The following is a 19,230-nucleotide window of genomic DNA, read 5'->3' on the forward strand; positions in this document are numbered from 1 at the left end:
TAATAGAAAACGTAACATTTTTAATGTAAACAAGTTCAAAGTCAGCATTTAGCCGTAACACAGAAAATAAGTGTGTTCAATGCAAAGAATGGAGACATAATTTTCTGTACAGTGCAAATTTTGGTTTTCCATAGTGTTTATTTACACAGCAATTTTGGACCATATTTCTTTGGAGATCTCTACATGACAGGTAGTCACAGTCTGTGGAGGTGGAATCATGCATATCATTTTTAAAACACTATATATTTTTATTTATACCACAAGCGTGGGTATATCTAGCATGGGATACATTTTTGTTATTCCACTTAAGTGTAATAACATGCTTACAGGGACTAGTGTCTCTTCTTCCATTACAATCCAGTGGTGTTCTGCTGAAATTCAGGATGGAGCTGGGCTTCGGTAGTTCAAACAATACTGCCACAGGTACATTTTTGATAACAACTTTAAAATTTCGGAAATAATTTCAGATTTGCATGCGTATTATTTAAATTCCAGCAGATTTCGTCCAAGAGAGATGTTCACTTAGGCTGGAGCTATCTAAAAAGACAGTTGCGAAGAGGCCATAAACAGTGTGTCGAAATGAATCTGATTTGAGCAGTCTGTTGAAAATTCAAGTAAAGATATGCTAGGTAAAATAATCCCAGAATTAATTGATTAATATATATATAAAAAAATACAAATTGTATTGCTATTTATTTAAAAAATATACATGTGGCATAAACACAGTATTGAATGATCATTTGTGGTATATGGGTAGGAGGATGTCTTGTTGGGGCTCGTGATTTACTGGGACATCCTCCTGCGGCGAATAAAAACACGAACAATCATTTAATATCCTCTATATATTGTAAATAATTATACATTCAAGATAAATAAATAAATACAGTCCATCTTAAATTATGTATATTTATGCGCTGGGGAGGCCAGGCTGATCCTCAGAGCCAGCAACACATGAAAATATAGTAAGTTGCTGCAGGTTAAATTAAATTCAAATTAATAGAACCAAAGCTAAAGACATGTGAGATCGCTTTCTATGTAGGGGTTATAACAAGAATTTAATTGATACACCTTTTTAATATTACTATTCATTTAATTACCTGTGCTGGCCCTGTGGGCACAAAGTGAAATAAAAAAGAAAATAATAAAAACAAAAAAAAAGACCTGAAACGTAATGAGCTTGTAGAAAGATTAATGATTTGTCTACACAAAAAAGACTAACTTTTGTTACTGAGTATAACCATATCTCTAATTTAATTGATCTAATTTGTTCAATTGGGCGTTTAATGTTGTTTTAAGGTATTTTACAGTTGATGATTTAAAAAATGCACTTGATTCAAGGTACCCTACTTATAAATAATTTTGAAGCCTGGAGAAAAGTGTTAAATTGGTCAGTTAAATAAAATAATTAGATCAATTAAGTTATTGAGAGCTCGGGTGGAATGAAAGCCAGAACACTGCGGCCCTCCAGGAACTGAATTTGACACCCCTGCTTTAAACTGACCCAGTGTCTAAGATTATCTATGCTGTATAGTTTTTTATTTAACTATGTTTATAAACAATATAGTATAGGATGGGGTGTATTAACTTTTATTGCACAGCACCCTACACAGTATACAATATTCTCTCTCTCTGTCATTAATATATAGGTACCATAGTAGATTTATCTGTTTATCTGTTACTACTTAGACTAAATAGCCTATATATTAAAGAGCTTGTTTAACAGAAACCTGTGTAGCGTTATTCACTCACTCACTCATCTCATTCATAAAAACTACACAGGAAATCTGGTTTCAGAAAATAGCCATATATTAAAAAATGTATTTTTATTGACGACATGACTATATATAAAATATTTAATGATATATAAGACTAATTTTTTTTTAACAAATTATTAAAATCTAGATATCTATTATGTACTTAACTTGCAGTGTGTCACTCCGCTGAGTACGCTCTCCAACTGCTTGCCATTGTCACGTTCGATTCTTACAAAGGTGAAACTCAGGAGGGAACAGTACTCCTAGTTCATTTTCATGCACTGGGACCGAGTGAAATGAACAGATTGAATCCACTAAACTTTGAGAAACAAAAACAGAAATGATACTTGTATTATGATAATAGTCTCCTTCAGAGAGACTATGTTTAATCAAGAACAACAATAATAGTACAACGTTTTTAACAATGTTGTTTCCAAAACCGTTCCTAATTAGGAATATTACTGCAACAGTAATGCAAGACTTAGGTTTCTGACAATGTTTTATCTCGTTTGAAAAAAATATTATACAAGTATCGAAAGAGAAACAATTAAAACCAGTTACTGTTTTCAGTCAGGCATACTAATCTAACTAAACCACTCTATACAATGCATGTATTAATTCTACTCATTTTTAAGACCTATATATTTCAGTCAATGAATATATGCTTACCCTCTTTTGAGGTGTAATTGATTCAGAGCGGATTGGTGATGTCAGTCAGTAGGTGTGGCACTTGATAGCTTGAGTGGCGTGTGTGGTGACATCATGGACCAGGAAGCAGGACAAAAACAAAAGATGTACGGGGCTGAAATGGCCGCAGCCATATTTTTATTCAATAGTAACAAATAATAATATTAAACAAAACACAAAACCAAATAAAAGGGCACGTTGGCCAAAGCAAAATAAACACAAACAATAATAAGGTTTCTAACCGAGTACCTTTCGAGTCGTGGTAGCATTCGCTCTCTCAGTCTCTTTATTTACCTTTCTCCTAGGCTCTCTCCTTCAGCTCTAACAACCCTTTTTATGAGCCCGGAGTGGGTTTTTTTTATATTTGTGACTTGAGCCTTAATTGCCTATTAATAAATTACCTTATTAAGGCTCCAGCCACATTTACACAGGTTTTCTCGAGATATATATATATATATATATATATATATATATATATATATATATATATATATATATATATATATATATATATATATATATATATATACAAATATTATATAAATAATATATACAGAAATCAGGATTCAACTGCAGAGGCTGGGTTCAAGTTCTCACGAGCTCAGTTGAGAATTGGAGGTCGGAATAAGAACGCCTTGGTGTCATTTGATTAAAGTTTTTATGTCCAATTTTTCAGCTGCCTACCCACCTTTCATGAAGTCACCACAACCTCCCTGCTTATGCGGTATGGGGTTACAATGTGTCTGCTAGCTATCAAGCTTACCTAAATGTTTAAATTCATACTACAAAATATTTAGCACATTCAAGCAAAAATGCACATACTACGCTAAGTAAATATAATTATAGTTAGTTTGAGTATATATAAGTCATAAGCTTATCACGTTTAATTAGTAAGTTTAGCATTTTAATTATACATCTTGACTTAACACCTTCATAAAAAAGACTTCAGCCTATATCCTCAAAAACCTGCTTCTAGCAGGACCAAACAACACCATGACCTTTTGATTGATAAAAATGGTTGGTTAAAAAAAGTCCCCAGCTCTTGCCTAGTTCTATAAAAATTCGAAGTGTTGCTGCTTCGTCGAAAAGGTAATAAAAGAAAAGACAGCTGTGGTTCATCTTTGAGAAAAACTGATGCTAGTGACCGGAAAGCTTAAGTTTATTTTTAATTGTAGAAAATGCAGTGTGCTACTGTACTTTGAGAAAAAACTATTTAGCAGCAAGCAAGCTCTTCTCTTCAGGTCAAGAGGGACCCCATCTTTTTCTTTTCTCCTCTCCTCTTCTCCCTCAAACAGTAAAGCTGGTCCCAGGTATCCAGTATTTTGCATCACAGGTATGGTGATCTCTCTCTGGTCTGCACCTGTAATGTACTGCACCTCCCTCAGTAAGCTCCCTACACTGCAGACATACCATGCTTCTCATGGCTTCCCAGTCTACTGGCTGTTTACACTTGAGGCAGGTTGATCTTATTATTTCCTTTCCATTGAAGTTAAACACTGGCTCTCCTGAACTAACCTCAGTATAAACACAACATCTTCCAGGGGAGCAAACTGTACAAACTCTCTTTTTAAATGGGCCCTGTCTTAGCTGGCACTTGTCACAACTACAATTTGTGTGTCTCTGAGATGCTTGTTTATTCCTGGAATTTATTACTCTCAAACCAAATCTTGTGGAATCCACTGTAGGACAGTTATGGAAAGTCCCGTACTTGTCCATCTCAGTCTGCTCAAGTAAATACACTAATCCGGGCACACTGTGTGCCACTTTAATGTCTCTAACATAATATGGACTTGCCTCCACGTCTGCCACTTTTCACACCTATGTGCTTTATTCACAGTCAGTGGGTATTTGCAACCGGAACACCAGTATTTATTTGATGTATTCTCCACACATTGCTCAATGGTTTTGATCAACTCCATGACATCATAAACACAGTCATACGTGAATCAGCTAATCATTCATGTTCCACCCAGTAACTGCATCCATCTCTCTGATTGGACAGTTCAGTATAACTCCTATTATTATTATTGGTTGTTACTGCGTTATTCATAATACTGGCTTTTTTATGCGCAGGTGTCAATGGGGTTTCTCATGTTAATTCTTGTTCCGATGTTACGGGTAATATTGTTTCCGAACTGTGATGTAGGTTTTATGTATATCTTGATTCCTATCTGGCTGTTGCTGATGGTACTATGCAAGTGTCAAATGGGGTTTCCCATGTTAATTCTGTTCCAAAGGTCTGCCTGTCACGCAGAACAGTAATGAAAGAACAGAGGGAGTGATTCCGACTCCTGAGAAGCAGTGGCAGACCGCGGTTTGCCCGGGCAAAGCCCGAAATACGTTTTGTTAATTTCTATTTCGGGCTTTGCCCGTAACATATATACCATATATATAAAAATATGCAGTGATGCACTTCTTAGCATGTTCCAGGAGGTGGCGCTTTTAACAAACAAATTGAAATAATGTGCAGTACTATATTTCTTCTGGCTTTGTGACTTATTGCAACACAGAGCTTTGTTTTTGAGAAATAGTTTTTACTGTTTTTCTTTTTTTTTTTGCAAAAACAGTACAATGCAGCATGGAAAGGAAATATATTCTGTTTTTTAAATGTATTTTCCTTGACAAAGCTATGTTAAACATACCAAAAGGTGGGGAGTTGTCTTTTTTTTTTTTGCATAAACGTATCCAAACACATAATATAATCAAATCAAGGTAAAATAATATAAGAAAAATCTGATTTGTAATTATTCTCTCCTCTCTCTCTCTCTCTCTCTCTCTCTCTCTATATATATATATATATATATATATATAGTAGATATAATTACAAGACCTGAAACACAAATCCATTCTAAGGTCAGGGGTTTGAGACACAGAGTATTTTAATCTGCATGTTGCCAGAACATGTTTATTTGCCATTTGGAAGCATGTTACAGCACAGACAAGCAAGGTAAATCACTGATAAGTAAAAAAACATAATAAATAAAACATGGCAAACCTTGGTAATGTTTTATTAGACACGGGTTGGACCTCTGGATTTTAATATAAGAACTAAATATGAGAATTAGAATAAGATACTTTGTACTTTTTAAAACACAAACATAAGAACATTTATGAACTAGACAAAGCCATATGGCCCATCAGTGCTTGTCCGGTTCCCAGTATTTGATTGATCCCTACATTTTGTCAAGTCACCCCCTAAAGGATACCAATGACTAAGCATTGAAGACATAGCTTGGCAACCTATTCCATACCCTGACCACTTTCTGTGTAAAGAAGAATCTCTTACCTTCCTATATCTGTGTTCAATTAACTTCCAAACTACAGTATAACAAGGAGTAGTGTTGCAACACATTTCAGAGGGTAAATTACTATTTTAAGTTCAGGAGGGAAAATAAGTAGTCGACTAACATAGTGTTAATAGGTAGGTGTCAGTTCACCTAGCTGCAGGTTTCTCCAATAACCACTTACTATGCCTGATTTAAACCCTTCAGTGTTTTTAAATCTGTACTATTTTCACTTTACAAGCCAAGACTTGAACTGCATGAGAATGCAAGTGAAGTGTGACTAATAGACACGAGGGCTGGTCAAAGGCACCGATTCCCAACATTATTTATCCCAAAATTTGTTTTTAAAAATGTACTGTGTCCCAGACAGACACTTTTGCCCTAATGTAGGCACAATAATTAAATTAAATTAAATTAAATTAAATTAAATTAAATTAAATTAAATTAAATACAGTAGTTTATTTGGTTGGTCATGTAAAAAATAATAAGCAAATTAAAGCCAGTACATAACTCAATCAAAAATGTAAATAAAAAGGAATTACACTGCTGCACAGTTGGAAGATAGTGTAAAAAATGCATGCCTTGCCCAATGCCATCCCTTTAAATTCGGGAACATATGCTTCTAACATGCATAATGTTACTATTTCTGAGAGCAAGAATAGAACCCTTTTCTCTCTGATTACCCAAGCCACTCGTATGCCCTTTCCTGATCTGTCACAGACCGCATCAGTATTGTATTACAAATGCATCTTGCCTACTACAATATTCTGTATCCAGTATCATAATGTTCTGAGGGCAGAACATTATGATACTGCTTTTCTTAATCTTTGTGTTTAGTTTCATGGTGCCGTTTCAATTTTGAGCTTGTAACCACTGGTTTTGTACAAATTAACCTTCCTGGTTTGATATTTGGCTGACCTTTGCGAATGAAAAAAAACAAACAAACAGATATCTACTGATTTTAATACTAATTGCATTGGCTTGCTTGAGAATGGTTGACTTTTTCTTTTTATAATTTAGGATGTGGCTGACAAGGGGACTGATTTTTATTACAATAATCAGCTTTTTTTACTTTTGTTATTATCCTCATAATCTATTGCTTTGGTTATTGTAATTATAACATGAAATGTTAAATTAAGAAGCCTTGAAATAAGACATTGAGCTTGATTTTACATATCAAACTCAATGCAGGCCAACACTGCCAGTCGACATTGACAAAGGGTATGCCAGGACTGTTTCTGTATTCATTCATTGAAGTTGCGCTGCTGAAATGTGGGTTCATACAAGTAAACCGTTTTAGTTGAAAATGTGTGAATCCCCAAATGCAGATGAAGTGTTTTTGTACAAAATAAAATTATATAAGAACATTTACGAACAAGAGGAGGCCATATGGCCCACCTATGCTCATCCGGTTTCTAGCAGCTGATTGAAAACTTTTGTGAAGATGGGTCTTATAGTGATTCAGCGTCAACAACATGATTAGGTAACCCATTCCTCTGTCCTAAGTCTATCAACTTAATTTACAACTGTGTCCTCTGGTCTTGTTTTCTGTGTAGCATATTGGTAGCTCCTTTAAAGATTTTAATCACTTCAGTCATGCCCCTCCAATTCTTCTTTGTTCTATCTAGGCTAAATAGATCCAGTTCTTTCAGCCTATCTGTGTAGCTCATTCGTTTAAGCCCTGGTTGGACTGTAGATGTAAATTCAATTTGGTAAATTGGAACCCTCATATTTGCTATTTATGGCTTCTGGTACCCAGAAGAATTTTGATGTTATCATACCATCATCGTACTACAGTTTTCTGGATTTTGGAAATGCATGTTCCAAGCGTGGAACATCTAGAGGGGGTAGGCCAGTGCCATTTTGGTACAATTAATATCATTATATTGGTCAAAATGCATCAGATTCAAGGGATAAATTGAATAATCGTCATCTTACTGAGATAGAAATACACTTCCTTATAACCTGTAATTCCATTGCAAATCTCATATTGAAATTGCATATCAACCTACAGCAAAACAAAGAACGCACGGGCCGGTGAAACTGTATATAAAAAAAAAAAAATTCAACCAGGGACACAGCACAGAGCTACGTCAGTGCTTCCCTGCGATTGCCTAAAGTACATTCTCAGGAATTTCAAATAATCTCAACAATGTAAAAATGGGTTAATCTGTTTATACTGTGCATGTTTTTATACATATACATTATAAATACATTATACATACCTCCAAACTGTGGCTGAAATCTCAGCAACGAGTTGAGCTCTCAGTTTAAATCATGCAAAAAATAGACAGGTTAAAGAGATTTTTTTTAGGCATAATAGCATGACAATCATAGCGTGCTATCTCTGTTTTCGCTATAAATGTAAACTATGTTATTTAAGACAGTGAAATAGTCCAGTTTTATATAATGAACATTTATCTTTTTTTCTCTTCCTGCACAACGGACTACCTCAAGGTTGTGAGTAAGAATATCAGTGTTGCATATGGAAAATATACAAAAGATGGGCTTCAGTGCACAATGCAATGCTAATATGCTTCCACCACTTCACTTCCCCAAAATCAGTCTTGAGAGAATAGTTTGTAAGCATTGGAAGCACAAATAATCTATAATCACAACACACTAGGGGTAGCACCGAATAGTAAAGTGACAGTCAACCTGACGGGTAGTCGACTAATCGCACATCACGTGATTGTGAATTATGAAGTGTGCAGTTAAACATAAACTGAAATTCACATGCATTTGCATTACTGTAAAACAGGATTTTTTTGCGGCAGCTTAATTTCGCTAATGGCCTTCAAGGTCCATTTTTGCTGCAATAAATGTTTGTGCTTCTTTTTCTTTTAATGTACGGCACATTAATTAATGTGCCGTGAAATATATTATGAATAATATATTTCACGGCACATTAATTTTGCAGATTTTTAATAAACATGAAATTAGCAAACATTTCTTACTCGCGAAATTTTCTTGTTTTACAGTATATTACATGTCCCCTTCGGCCACAATTTTAACATTTTAAAACTATGCAGTTCAATAAGTTGTCCTGCCAAAACGTAAAAAAAAAAAAAAAAACGTAAAACATATGCATTATAAGATAGATACACAGATAGGAAACTCAACATGGTACAGTCATACACACAGTGAATCCAAGCATTTTTAAAATATAGTGCACAAAGAGTAAACAGTACAAGTAGAGCACTAGACATTATCAAATACATGATTTATTAATATTTAAGTGGCGACTATTTTTACCTCAACTATTTGAGTCTTGTCAAATTAGTAGTCTTCCTAAGATTAATATATTACAGTAAAAATTGATTGATATAATCATTTGAGTCGCTGGTTTCACAGACCACAGTTAGCACTAATTTTATCCCTTATTCAAGGTTCTTACTGATTGGGGTTTGTGGAAACGGCAGTAAATGTCATTGAATTTAAAAAGGTCCGAATTACAGAAAGTTTGATTTAATTCCTGTTTTGTACAGCCATGAAGACAAAATATAATGCCTCACATTGAAGATGTGCAATACCAACAGATCATGTAAATAGCCAGAGTTTTCCCTAAAGTCATCTTACAACAGTACCTTATAAATCTGTCTAATTTAATAGACTCATGTTAATAAGATTTGGCAGGCAATGGTTGTCTTTGCCAAACTTGCACATGTATAGCAATGGTGATTTGTATGGAAACACTGGGTGTGTCTATAACATCAGGGTCCTCCTTCTTCCTGTGGTGCAGTGTTGTACAGTATTCCATGAGCACAGCAGTGTCCACCTGCTGCAACCTTAACTAAGCATTAGTGTGCCAACTTAAAAGCTTTTTAGATGTTTTAAGTTGAAGCCAATGGGCAGCTGGTAGAAAATCTAATTTAAAGCTCAAAAATGTAATTTATTGATGCCTGTTTACTCCAAAGTTTAGCATAATGTGTTTTAAACTGCTTCTCTGTGCATCCTGCTTCAACTTGCATCCTATGAATTGGGTTATAAATTTGAGCTGATATTTTCAACATTAGCTTATTTTCCCCCGCTGGGGATGAAGTCCCCTGTGAAGGGAGAATAGTGCAGGCTTAGTCTATTTGTACCTACGTATATCTGAACAACTGCTTATTCAAGTGTCTTGGAACTTGGTCTTAACATTAAGTTATTGAGAGTATCATATTCTGGGGATATAGCAGGTGTCTGTCTGTTCATACACCCGTCCATCTGTATTTTTTTGTATATATCTTAAGATGCACATTTCTAATTTTTATGAATCTTGGTAATACAATTATTTATCTTAAACACTAAGTATCAGATTTTTGGGATATTTGAATTTATAGCCATGGCAGGGGATGTATGTTACTCGCATTAAGTAAATAAATACTCCCAGCAGGGTTGAATTTACCCAACGACTGGGATATAGTGGAGGCAGCTGTATTACCTCAGTGTAAGATTTTTTTTTACTTTTTTACATTTTATCTTGAGAAAGCTGCCAGTGATATTTAGGGGTATAATGATTCAACGTGTATCAATGATTCGTGATAAGTTCCTAGCATGATACAGATGAACCTGCTTTATATCATGACTGCCGTGCAGGCATAATTCATGATATAAAGCGGGTTTCACGTTTGCCTAGGACAGCACATTACGAGTGAGAAAAAAAAGAAAACTAACAGTGAATTAAAGAGCAGTGTTTAAATACTGTACATTTAGTTGTTCTTTACATTTAAACAAATGCATATAGTTTACTACAGTCAGAAGAAATACGTTTTATGTCATTAACTGGAAAAAAACAGTTTGCCATTATCTAGTAAAGGCATGAATTGACTAAAGTTGACTGATGAGAGCTGTCAATTAGGCGTTGCACTTGGTAGTTTTTTTGTGTGCATTTGTATGACTGTTAAAGAAGAACAGTTTGGTGGCGTTAGTGTTTTGTAACTGAACTGTATCCCGTTACGACTGCCCATTCAGCATTTAATAGGTTGCACAAAATGTCAGTTTGTCAGCCGAGATGATTATTGATTGTTAGTTGCATTGGGAATTAATTATATCTTGTGGTTACTTAGTAAAGCCCGGCCACGCAGCATTTGACAGGCTGCACAAAACGTGACAGTAAGCAGGTTTGTGAGATGATATTAAGAGAGGTAATTTCTCAAAGAACCTATGGTGCGTGGTAGTAAACGGGGTATGATATTAAGTGAGGTGATATAAAATGGGCTCATCTGTATATCATATTGTAATAAGAGCAATACATCGTTTGAGGTACAAGACCAAAAGGACAACAGAGCTCATTGTAGTTCACCAAATGGTTCTTGAATGAAGAAATGTATGTGTTTTATAGTTGGGATGAATACATACTCCCACTATCCCATTTCATTTTTGTCTTTTAAGAATATGGTCCATCATTAAATGATCATTTGATCGTATTCTGCATCAAACAAGTAGCCCATCAGGGCCATTATGTATCATGATACACATTGCATCGTTACCTGCATATCGTGATACTCTATCGTGACATTGGTGCATCGTTATACCCCTAGAGATATCATTGATTTTCCTGAGTGTAGTTTTTTTTCTGCAATGTTTTCATAATCATAACTGAATAAAGATATGCGAGTCAAACGAAAAAATTTGAATTACAGTAGATTGAGCTTTTTTGTGTTGCAGGTGTTTTGGAATGCTGCTCAGTCCTGGTCAGAAGGTTCGAAACGGTGACATGCATTTATTGGATATGGTAAGAAGCTGCTGTATCTAATTTGTTCCTATTGAAGTATCATTGCATGAGAACTAATATGTTTTTTTGTAAATTTTCTGCGCTATTTCTGCCACTAATATCTCATAAACCATTTGAGATGTTGGCTTCATATTTCAACATTATGGAAATTCCACAGACAAAATCTAACGGTACCTTTTACTGACCTAAGCTGGCCGGTATATTATGGTCATGTGACTTTTTCACTTACAGATGATAGACATGTACACAACTGTGTTGATTATGTTATTGTACAACAAAAACGTAACCTTTTTGTGCCACAGTCTCACATATCAATGACCATATGAGATAGTGTCTTCGTATTAAGAGTTATTATTAGGGTTATATAAATACTGGTAAATGTTTTGGTAAACCTGACAATAATTAATTGTACCTAACAAAATAGTTCCTCACATTTTCTCCATGATGCACATCAATTCATTCTAAAGGTCTCAAATTTGTAGTTCTGAAAAACACATGTTCTAGTAAACATGTAGTGTATTTTCATTTAAAAACATGGTATCTGGTACTACTCTAGGTTATAGATATCTAGGTTTGCAAACCATGCTTTCATGCACTTCCAGGTTCATTTCACCCAGAGGGTAAAATTGTCCCCATCCCTTCACTGGCTTCTATCCTGTGAAAAACCAATGAGCTGCTTCTCCCATTGACTGACATGCTTTCAGCCAGTAACAGAAGACATTGCTGATGTGAAATGACCAAGGAAGTAAACAGCAAACTGAAAAACAAGCAAACTGAGAATGTTCTTGTACCATATTTGCTATTATATATATATATATATACACAGACGTGCTCAAATTTGTTGGTACCCTTACAGCTCATTGAAATAATGCTTCATTCCTCCTGAAAAGTGATTAAATTAAAAGCTATTTTATCATGTATACTTGCATGCCTTTGGTATGTCATAGAATAAAGCAAAGAAGCTGTGAAAAGAGATGAATTATTGCTTATTCTACAAAGATATTCTAAAATGGCCTGGACACATTTGTTGGTACCCCTTAGAAAAGATAATAAATAATTGGATTATAGTGATATTTCAACTAATTAGTTTCTTTAATTAGTATCACACATGTCTCCAATCTTGTAATCAGTCATTCAGCCTATTTAAATGGAGAAAAGTAGTCACTGTGCTGTGTGGTATCATTGTGTGCACCACACTGAACATGGACCAGAGAAAGCAAAGGAGAGAGTTGTCTGAGGAGATCAGAAAGAAAATAATAGACAAGCATGGTAAAGGTAAAGGCTACAAGACCATCTCCAAGCAGCTTGATGTTCCTGTGACAACAGTTGCAAATATTATTAAGAAGTTTAAGGTCCATGGAACTGTAGCCAACCTCCCTGGGCGCGGCCGCAAGAGGAAAATCGACCCCAGATTGAACAGAAGGATAGTGCGAATGGTAGAAAAAGAACCAAGGATAACTGCCAAAGAGATACAAGCTGAACTCCAAGGTGAAGGTACGTCAGTTATTGATCGCACCATCCGTCGCTTTTTGAGTGAAAGTGGGCTCCATGGAAGAAGACCCAGGAGGACTCCACTTTTGAAAGAAAAACATTAAAAAGCCAGACTGGAATTTGCTAAAATGCACATTGACAAGCCACAATCCTTCTGGGAGAATGTCCTTTGGACAGATGAGTCAAAACTGGAGCTTTTTGGCAAGTCACATCAGCTCTATGTTCACAGATGAAAAAATGAAGCTTTCAAAGAAAAGAACACCATACCTACAGTGAAACATGGAGGAGGCTCGGTTATGTTTTGGGGCTGCTTTGCTGCACTTGGCACAGGGTGCCTTGAATCTGTGCAGGGCACAATGAAATCTCAAGACTATCAAGGCATTCTGGAGCGAAACGTACTGCCCAGTGTCAGAAAGCTCTGTCACAGTCGCAGGTCATGGGTCCTCCAACAATATGATGACCCAAAACACACAGCTAAAAGCACCCAAGAATGGATAAGAACAAAACATTGGACTATTCTGAAGTGGCCTTCTATGAGTCCTGATCTGAATCCTATCAAACATCTATGGAAAGAGCTGAAACTTGCAGTCTGGAGAAGGCACCCATCAAACCTGAGACAGCTGGAGCAGTTTGCTCAGGAAGAGTGGGCCAAACTACCTGTTAACAGGTGCAGAAGTCTCATTGAGAGCTACAGAAAACGTTTGATTGCAGTGATTGCCTCTAAAGGTTGTGCAACAAAATATTAGGTTAGCGGTCCCATCATTTTTGTCGGTCTGTGACAGGCTGGCTGCAGGGAGGAACTCAGACCAGAGAAAGAAACACACAGACAGACGGTGATGATGAGAGAAACTGAGTGCGATGGTTGCACTCAGCGTTTAATAACAAATAAATAAAAAGGTTTAACAAACAGAACACAAAACAGGACACTGCACTGGTAGCCAAAATAAACAGGTAGACATGGAACACAAAACGGACAGACACTAACAAACAGGGACGAACAAACACGGTGAGAAACACTTATTATTCTTCTTCTTCTTGTTATTATTTTTATCTCCTCTCTCTCCCGTTCTTTCGCCCTGAACACCCAACCCCGACTGAATGAAAATGTGCATCTATATATACTGTTGTGCTGGGATTCAATTACTAATTAATTATTCACTTGAATCCCAGCACGTGAATTAATTCTGTGCAACCCCGTGCTCACATATTACATTTAACCAGCACGTGAAGTGATTTGTGCCCTCCTCGTGCCTAAATACAAATCTACCTTTTTAAATCACACGTGAAACACAGACCCGTTTATATCCCGTGTACCAATCTATACACCAACATTAACACACGCACGCAACATACAACCCATAACACACAATTGCACAGAGGGGCGGGGCACATTGCCACACGGTCCCATCATTTTTGTCCATGCCATTTTCATTTGTTTTATTATTTGCAATATTATGTTGAATAAAAAATCAAAAGCAAAGTCTGATTTCTATTAAATATGGAATAAACCATGGTGGATGCCAATTACTTTTGTCAGTTTCAAGTTATTTCAGAGAAAATTGTGCATTCTTTGTTTTTTGTGGAGGGGTACCAACAAATTTGAGCACGTCTGTAGACCACCATGGTTTATTCCATATTTAATAGAAATCAGACTTTGCTTTTGATTTTTTATTCAACATAATATTGCAAATAATAAAACAAATGTAAATGGCATGGACAAAAATGATGGGACCGCTAACCTAATATTTTGTTGCACAACCTTTAGAGGCAATCACTGCAATCAAACGTTTTCTGTAGCTCTCAATGAGACTTCTGCACCTGTTAACAGGTAGTTTGGCCCACTCTTCCTGAGCAAACTGCTCCAGCTGTCTCAGGTTTGATGGGTGCCTTCTCCAGACTGCAAGTTTCAGCTCTTTCCATAGATGTTTGATAGGATTCAGATCAGGACTCATAGAAGGCCACTTCAGAATAGTCCAATGTTTTGTTCTTATCCATTCTTGGGTGCTTTTAGCTGTGTGTTTTGGGTCATTATCCTGTTGGAGGACCCATGACCTGCGACTGAGACAGAGCTTTCTGACACTGGGCAGTACGTTTCGCTCCAGAATGCCTTGATAGTCTTGAGATTTCATTGTGCCCTGCACAGATTCAAGGCACCCTGTGCCAGGCGCAGCAAAGCAGCCCCAAAACATAACCAAGCCTCCTCCATGTTTCACTGTAGGTATGGTGTTCTTTTCTTTGAAAGCTTCATTTTTTTGTCTATGAACATAGAGCTGATGTGACTTGCCAAAAAGCTCCAGTTTTGACTCATCTGTCCAAAGGACATTCTCCCAGAAGGATTGTGGCTTGTCAATATGCATTTTAGCAAATTCCAGTCTGGATTTTTTATGTTTTTCTTTCAAAAGTGGAGTCCTCCTGGGTCTTCTTCCATGGAGCCCACTTTCGCTCAAAAAGCGACGGATGGTGCGATCAGAAACTGACGTACCTTCACCTTGGAGTTCAGCTTGTATCTCTTTGGCAGTTATCCTTGGTTCTTTTTCTACCATTCGCACTATCCTTCTGTTCAATCTGGGGTCAATTTTCCTCTTGCGGCCGCGCCCAGGGAGGTTGGCTACAGTTCCATGGACCTTGAACTTCTTAATAATATTTGCAACTGTTGTCACAGGAAAATCAAGCTGCTTGGAGATGGTCTTGTAGCCTTTACCTTTACCATGCTTGTCTATTATTTTCTTTCTGATCTCCTCAGACAACTCTCTCCTTTGCTTTCTCTGGTCCATGTTCAGTGTGGTGCACACAATGATACCACACAGCACAGTGACTACTTTTCTCCATTTAAATAGGCTGAATGACTGATTACAAGATTGGAGACATGTGTGATACTAATTAAAGAAACTAATTAGTTGAAATATCACTATAATCCAATTATTTATTATCTTTTCTAAGGGGTACCAACAAATGTGTCCAGGCCATTTTAGAATATCTTTGTAGAATAAACAATAATTAATCTCTTTTCACAGCTTCTTTGCTTTATTCTATGACATACCAAAGGCATGCAAGTATACATGATAAAATAGCTTTTAATTTAATCACTTTTCAGGAGGAATGAAGCATTATTTCAATGAGCTGTAAGGGTACCAACAAATTTGAGCACGTCTGTATATATATTATAGTAAATATTATTTTGGATTTTAAAACTGAGATATAGAACTGACACATTTGAGACCTTCCGTATGTAGCTAATGAAAGTGCAAAATGGGTAAGGTTATTTAGGCCATGTTTTGATTTTTTTTTTTTATGGTTCTGGGATGTACACATCTGTGTTCTATGATTCCTATTACTCCAAAGAAGCAATGGCCCAATCACATTAAATGGCAGCTTGAACAGTTGGTGTAGACAGTATAATCAATGCAGATACACTACAGTTTGATTTGGGCATTTCTTCCAGCTGTGATTTTCCCCTTGTAATCACAGAGCCAGCGTATTGTAAAGCCCAAACACTTTTTAAATTGTCTCAGTAGCTAGCTACAAATTGCTTGGGCACCACTTTTGACAGGTAGTAATTTTCAAATCATGTTGCTAAAGGATTGTGCTGTCTGCGTCTGTAATATACATTTGTGTTAATATGCAGGAGTCCATGGGGAAGACGTCTGACGGGAAGGCATATGTTATTACTGGAACTTGGAGTCCCAATATGCCAGCTTTTCAGGTGCTTAATGAAGAGACCCCAAAAGGTAATTTTCTTTTGTCACAGCTTGAACTTGTAATGCATTCAAATTGCCTGGTAAGCAAGAGGGAGGGGGGAGGGGCAGTTAACAACTGGAGTGCCAGGTACTTTTAATAAGCAGTGTAAAAGCTGTTTGTCAGGGTAGTAGTTTCAAAAAGTTAAAGCAGATATTTTTCCTACCACCTATTGGGAGTGTACACAGCATATTTAAAGAGTATCCTTATTCAAGTTTCCCATAGTAAAAGCGTAGAAAATGTGTAATATAGCACTGTGACGATATGGTAAAGCATAGGTAAACATTGTAAAGCCGAGCCTGGTAAAGCATATTAAACATGGCAAACCATGCAAATTTACCGTCAGAAACTTTTATAAAGGTAACTGGCTTCTAATGTCACTTTAATTGCTTTTTAAATTTCCCTTACTATTTGATGTTGTTTGCAGTCATTGCACGGTTCTGGACTCTTGAATTCTATTTCTCCCATATTGAATTCATTTGAATATATCCTGGTTTTGAGCTTGCTTTGAGTTTTTTCTGGAGTTTCCTCAGGTATTTTTTATTTTTAGTAAATTGTAACACATTTTCGCAGAACAACCATTCTTTAAGGCCACTGCCAGTCACATACCTGAAAACACAAGACAGGTAAGCTGAGTTTCCGTCGTCGGTTGTTTAATCTACCACTACAGCTTCGTACTTGGCTTCCTGAACTTCTGCTTTTATTCGTTCTGAATCTTGTTAGAGGTACCCGAGAATACTGTGGCTATTGACAAGCGATTGCTTAACATGCTGTCTTAGTCAGAGGAATTGGTGCCTTCATCGTGCCCTCTGAATGCCAGTTCTTATTTGCCAAGGTAAACAAAAGAATCAATCAAGCGTTTAAAAAACTCACAATTTTTTCTTAATTGGTCATTGTGATGTATTGTATCCCTATGCTTCTGCTCATCCAGTTGAACATCAATCCGGGTTTGTCCAAAAGTTTTGAGTGTTTACAGTGGCTCGCAAGTGACTTTGGGAACGCTCAGGTTTTTGTGCTGACTTAGCTAGACATCCTATATTGCTGTAGCCAGTGCTGTTCCATGTCACCTTTTCTGTACTGAAGTATATATATTTTTTTAATTGACGGCTACCGGTAAGCCACAGATACCTTTCAGAATTTGAATGTTGGAAGTGGCGAGTATATTCCTTCCCTTCCTGCGTCAGCTCGGGTATTTGTGGTGTATACCTCAATTTTTTAACAATCTCCAATTTTTGGAGAATTGATTTTGAAAATTGATTCGTAACTAAATCGACTATGATGTCTCTGTTGTCTATTTGTATATATTTTTTGTATTTGTAAAAAGCAATTCTAAATATTACTGTATTGTAGAATTGTATTTGTAAAAAGCAATTCTAAATATTATAATATATTGTATGTAAAAATAATGTGATATCTTGTAACAATTGTAAGTTGCCCTGGATAAGGATAAGGGCGTCTGCTAAGAAATAAATAATAATAATTATAATAATAATAATAATAATAATAATAATAATAATAATAATAATTACTTCGATGCTCTCAATTAATTCTCAATAACGCTCTCTATAATATTAGCAATATCACGTGAAATTCAGCTATTCCTACACCGCGCACCCTAGCATATGTATGCCCCGTCTCTGCTAACTAATGATTGGACAGCTGCAAAACCAGGGCAGATCTTTTACTTTCGCATTGATTAAACTCACAAGACCTACAACTGAAACAGAGACTACCTTCAACGGTGTATGTCCTGCCTCTACTCACTCATGATTGGACACCTGCATAACAAGGGGCAGATCTTTGACTCTCCCACTGGTTAAACCTACTCAAGACCTTCAATTGTTTTTGTCCCGCCTCCGCTCACTTATGATTGGACTGCCGTGGAGAAAATGAAATAAATTCCTAGACTATTAAACTGTACAAAAAAATTAATCTGCGATCAACTTTCTAGTTGATTAATCGGTCCGATTAATCTGTTAATCAGAGCAGCCCTAATTAGCAAAAACTTGTGTGTGTGTTTATATATTATATTAGGGCTGCTCCGATTAACAGATTAAGGTGGGGCTGACAAAGTTGAAAACTCAAAGGTTATTATCATACAGCTAAAGGACAATGATATTTTGCTACAGTCTGTATGATTTTTAGTCTTGGCCCGTATTCAAACTGAACTTGGCTGTATTAAAATATTGTTTACCAAGGTTGCATACAAAAGCGGTACAAGAGTAAAGTTTATTGGCTGCTCTGACAGTTTTTGTAGATATATTCAGAGGGTTATGGATGGTATTTACAAAGGTCAGAGTCCCGCATAGATTTCAAACTTGGTTAACCCTGGGCAATGAGGACTTCACAGAAGGTTGTACCTCTAAGGTAATATGCTGCACGTTGCTTTGCTAATTGCTGTGACAGAAGGCTTTTGTCACCATGCTGAGTGCTTATTTATATAATTTAGGAAAGTATCTGTTCTATACAACTCGAGTCTGTCATGTGGGATCTTGTCTCTTATGTACTACTTGGTATGACTGGGTGGGACAGAGTCACAAAGTGATTGAGTCAATTGAAGGTG

At 36.3% G+C, this 19,230-nt stretch overlaps 1 protein-coding gene across 3 annotated transcripts in view; it reads left to right on the forward strand.

The window, feature by feature from the left end:
• Positions 1-19,230, forward strand: part of rabgap1l (RAB GTPase activating protein 1-like) — a 358,860-nt gene that overhangs the window by 45,263 nt on the left and 294,367 nt on the right. For all 3 annotated transcript variants that reach the window (XM_059031914.1, XM_034016161.3, XM_059031912.1), the window contains exons 8-9: positions 11,375-11,441; positions 16,558-16,660. In XM_059031914.1, coding sequence (XP_058887897.1) covers positions 11,375-11,441; positions 16,558-16,660 — 170 coding nt within the window. The remainder of the gene's footprint in view (positions 1-11,374; positions 11,442-16,557; positions 16,661-19,230) is intronic.

Source organism: Acipenser ruthenus, chromosome 10 (assembly GCF_902713425.1).
Source record: "Acipenser ruthenus chromosome 10, fAciRut3.2 maternal haplotype, whole genome shotgun sequence".
Classification (NCBI taxonomy): domain Eukaryota; kingdom Metazoa; phylum Chordata; class Actinopteri; order Acipenseriformes; family Acipenseridae; genus Acipenser; species Acipenser ruthenus.